At 39.1% G+C, this 3,325-nt stretch overlaps 1 protein-coding gene across 1 annotated transcript; it reads right to left on the reverse strand.

Moving 5' to 3' along the window:
* Positions 1–419: 419 nt before the first annotated feature.
* LOC140264763 (contactin-3-like) lies at positions 420–2,937 on the reverse strand. Its single transcript, XM_072360674.1, has 3 exons — positions 2,833–2,937; positions 1,127–1,295; positions 420–566 (listed from the first exon to the last, which is right to left on the reverse strand). Exons 1-3 carry the CDS (start codon positions 2,863–2,865, stop codon positions 466–468), a joined length of 303 nt encoding a protein of 100 aa, XP_072216775.1. The 5' UTR covers positions 2,866–2,937; the 3' UTR covers positions 420–465.
* Between the last annotated feature and the right edge of the window lie 388 nt (positions 2,938–3,325).

A 3,325-nucleotide genomic window follows, 5' to 3' on the forward strand; every position in this document is an offset into this window, starting at 1 on the left:
GTCTGAAAGTACTGCCAAGTAGTTGATGTTTTCCATTGTGATTGAAACTGCACGCTCTGTTCTCAGCTTTTGTACATACAATGATGTTATCATCATACTGTAAAATATACTCAAAGCAATTCACTGTCGCTATAAAAACTGAGTTTTTCATAGAGCTGAGCTCTTCCTTGTAGTTGATCACAGTGCCATTGTTTTCAACTCTTACACTGTAGCTGAAGTACATAATATGTAAACTCCTTTGGTTCAAGTATTAAGGCATTTCAGACTCCTTTCTAAAGGATTTGCTAAACTTTACATGATATTTTTAATTCAACCTACAGTGAAATATAAAGAATTTAAAAGCACATCAGAAGAAAAACATGCATTAACCACTGCAGTTTGTTTGTTAAAAAACAACAACAAAAAAGCACTTTTCTGTAATAACTGATTGATCATTTGTTTCTCCTAGCAAACGAAAATGCATCATCACAACACTGAATTAAGAGAGAAGGTAAACACTGTTGGTAAGATGCTGGATAGACTGAAGATATTCAAGGTTGATGGACCAGAGCCTCTTGCATCCATACCTGAGACAGATGGAAAAGGTCAGGATTAAATGAAAGCACAACTGTCAGCTGTATCAAATCATTGCTCTTACTTCATACTATGCAAAAAAACCTACTGTTGGTTTTTGTATTTGATAAACAATGAAAACTTATAAATAGGAGTGTATTTTTAAGCTACAGAAATGTACTGCAAAACATTTAAGCTATACTGATGGTCTTTACTGTCAAGACAACTATAACAAAAAAAGAAGTAAAAATGTTTCTTAATCCCAATTTACATGGTAATTTGCCAGTTCAGTAGAATGAAGTTTGTCATGCGAAAGGGCAGGAAGACTGTTAATTGCTTTTCCTTTTAATACCTTATTACCATACTACATACACGCTTTAATTTTTGTTCTCCTATCAATTCCTGTAAAGATAACCTGTGACACCTGCCTAGTGTCAACTGCACGTTTAATAATGCAGCACCATGCAAAGGTAGAGATGTGCTGCTGTACTGGTTTGGTACAATGAAGGTTCTGATAGTGGTTGAGGACTGAACATAAACAAGACAAAACAGCAGCAGTTCAGCTTCAACGTACTGGCTAATCTGGGAATCAGGATCTGATCACCGCTAGTGCCATCTCCACCTTCAGTTGTTGCTCTTACTTCTATAATGTAATCTTCATTAAACTGGAGCAGAAGTTCAGCTGTTGTTTTGTCTGTGTTCAGCACATTCATGTTGTTCTGACCGCTCGTCCTGTACAGAACCTGCAACAAAAGCAAACAGCATCTTTTGAAAATCTGTAGTGCAGTATTTCTCCCAGCAGGCTTTGGCCTTCAGTTTTTATTCATGTTTCTTGGATAAGAGGTTTTGGCCTTAGGAAAGCATGATGAGAGAAAAGGTCTAATTGTTGTTTAATATGACAGGGCACAATTACATTCAGTACCTAAGGGAGTAGTGAAAGACGTGAACATGAATGAAAGTATTTCACCTGACTTTAATCTGAAATGGCAGGATGTGTGACAGGACGTTCTGCTGTCTGCTGAGAGTCGTCACTGCTTCATAGATTACCCCACAGTTTGGAGTCTGTCGTTATCTCTAGATCAACTGATGTTGCCAATGCATAATATGGGGAAGGAGAGAACTAGTCAGAATGAGAAAATGATGGGACTGTGTTGGAAGATGTTCCACAAGTGCTAATTAAATTACTCTGTCATTACTGTTAACTACAGAAAATGTCCTGTTCTAGGGATACGAGCAAGAGCAACATCAGCTTCTCTTCTGGTTTGACATCCAGCGCACGCACCTGGCAGAGCTCTGCAAACTTGACAAGCAGGTAAGTCAGGGCTTTCCCAATGCAATATGAAACTATAATGGCAATAGTAATGGATGTTAAGAAATGCATGATGGTCCATCACCAGTCCAGGATCCTCACCCAGAATCCATCTACATGACAGTGGCCTCTTGGCTGTGTGCTACACGCTGCCACCCTCGGGCCATGCTCCCTAATGCCATGCTGTGCTGAAACAAGCTCTGAGGGACACAACCATCTGGCTGCCCTCCACAACACCCATGCTGCGGCTGCTCTGCTGCTTTCAATGTCATTTGTTGGATATTCTGCTTGACAAACCAGCGTTCTGTTACCTGTAGTGCCCTTGCTTCTGGGGATAAAAAAATGACAGCCCTAAATGCTTTTACTTGGGTAAAATTAACCAGCATTATCAAAATTCAGCTTATTGGTATGTTTTCAGTAGAGAAACCTGAGAATGTTGTGGGAGACAAAGTATGCAGTTTGGAACTGTACACTGGATTCCTTTTGTTTGGCTTCCTCCTGTGAAACCAGGTAAGCTTTCAGCATTCGTTTCTTTCCGGTGCATCCCAGAACAATGCAGTCACATCTTCACATACATTTGTATACCTTTAAGTGTCACATGAGGTCCAGCTGTCCACTGATCAAGAACATCCTCAACAATTCTCATAAGTATAAATGATGTATTTAAATACTTGTATGTTTGTGCACTGATCAGCTCTGGAATAGATGCAGCTAAGAAGAGAGGGAGCAAGTCCCACAGAAGTAAGAAGAAAAAGGTTGAAGAATATCAATTTCATGCCTGGTACTAAAAAATCTACTTAGCCAGCAAGAGAAAGCATCAGTGTACCATGAATGGTGAAAGGACTGCGGTTTGTGAGACACAGTTTGAATATGATTTTAATTACAAAAGTGAGACAGAGGATGCAAGTAGATGAAGTAAGGAAGGGAGCAGTGCTTTCTGATTCCTCTGTAGTTGCCCTTTTTCTGCTCACCTTGTACCCAGTCACCTCAGACTCGTTCTCCATGGCTCTCACTTCTTCCCAGTTGAGGATTACTCTGGAGTCAGTAACGTTCCACACAACGTTTCCTGGTGGTTGGCTGGGAGCTTTGAATACATAATAAAAGCACGACTTTAATTTAATTGGCATTAGTGATTTATTCTACAGTAGGAAATAACAGGTCAGGTAATTGATTGTCATTATGTGTCGGATGTAAAAGCAAGTCAAATACGGCCTCGTCATTTGTACACTTTATGGTTCAGAGACTAAATTGGAAAAACAGAATGAAAGAAAAACAGAATAGCAAATAAATGTTATTTCTGAAGTTGCATTATCTGTTGATGGTGTTTCATTAAGTGCAGTCAAACAAAAGCGTATTTCTTAGGACACGGGTGATCAATTAGAACATACTCTAATGAAACCAGTGATGATAACAGACAGTTCCTATTTGTAGTATGTTTTGAAGAATAAGTAAATACTTCGCAAT

Source organism: Excalfactoria chinensis (genome assembly GCF_039878825.1).
Source record: "Excalfactoria chinensis isolate bCotChi1 chromosome Z unlocalized genomic scaffold, bCotChi1.hap2 SUPER_Z_unloc_9, whole genome shotgun sequence".
Classification (NCBI taxonomy): Eukaryota; Metazoa; Chordata; class Aves; order Galliformes; family Phasianidae; genus Excalfactoria; species Excalfactoria chinensis.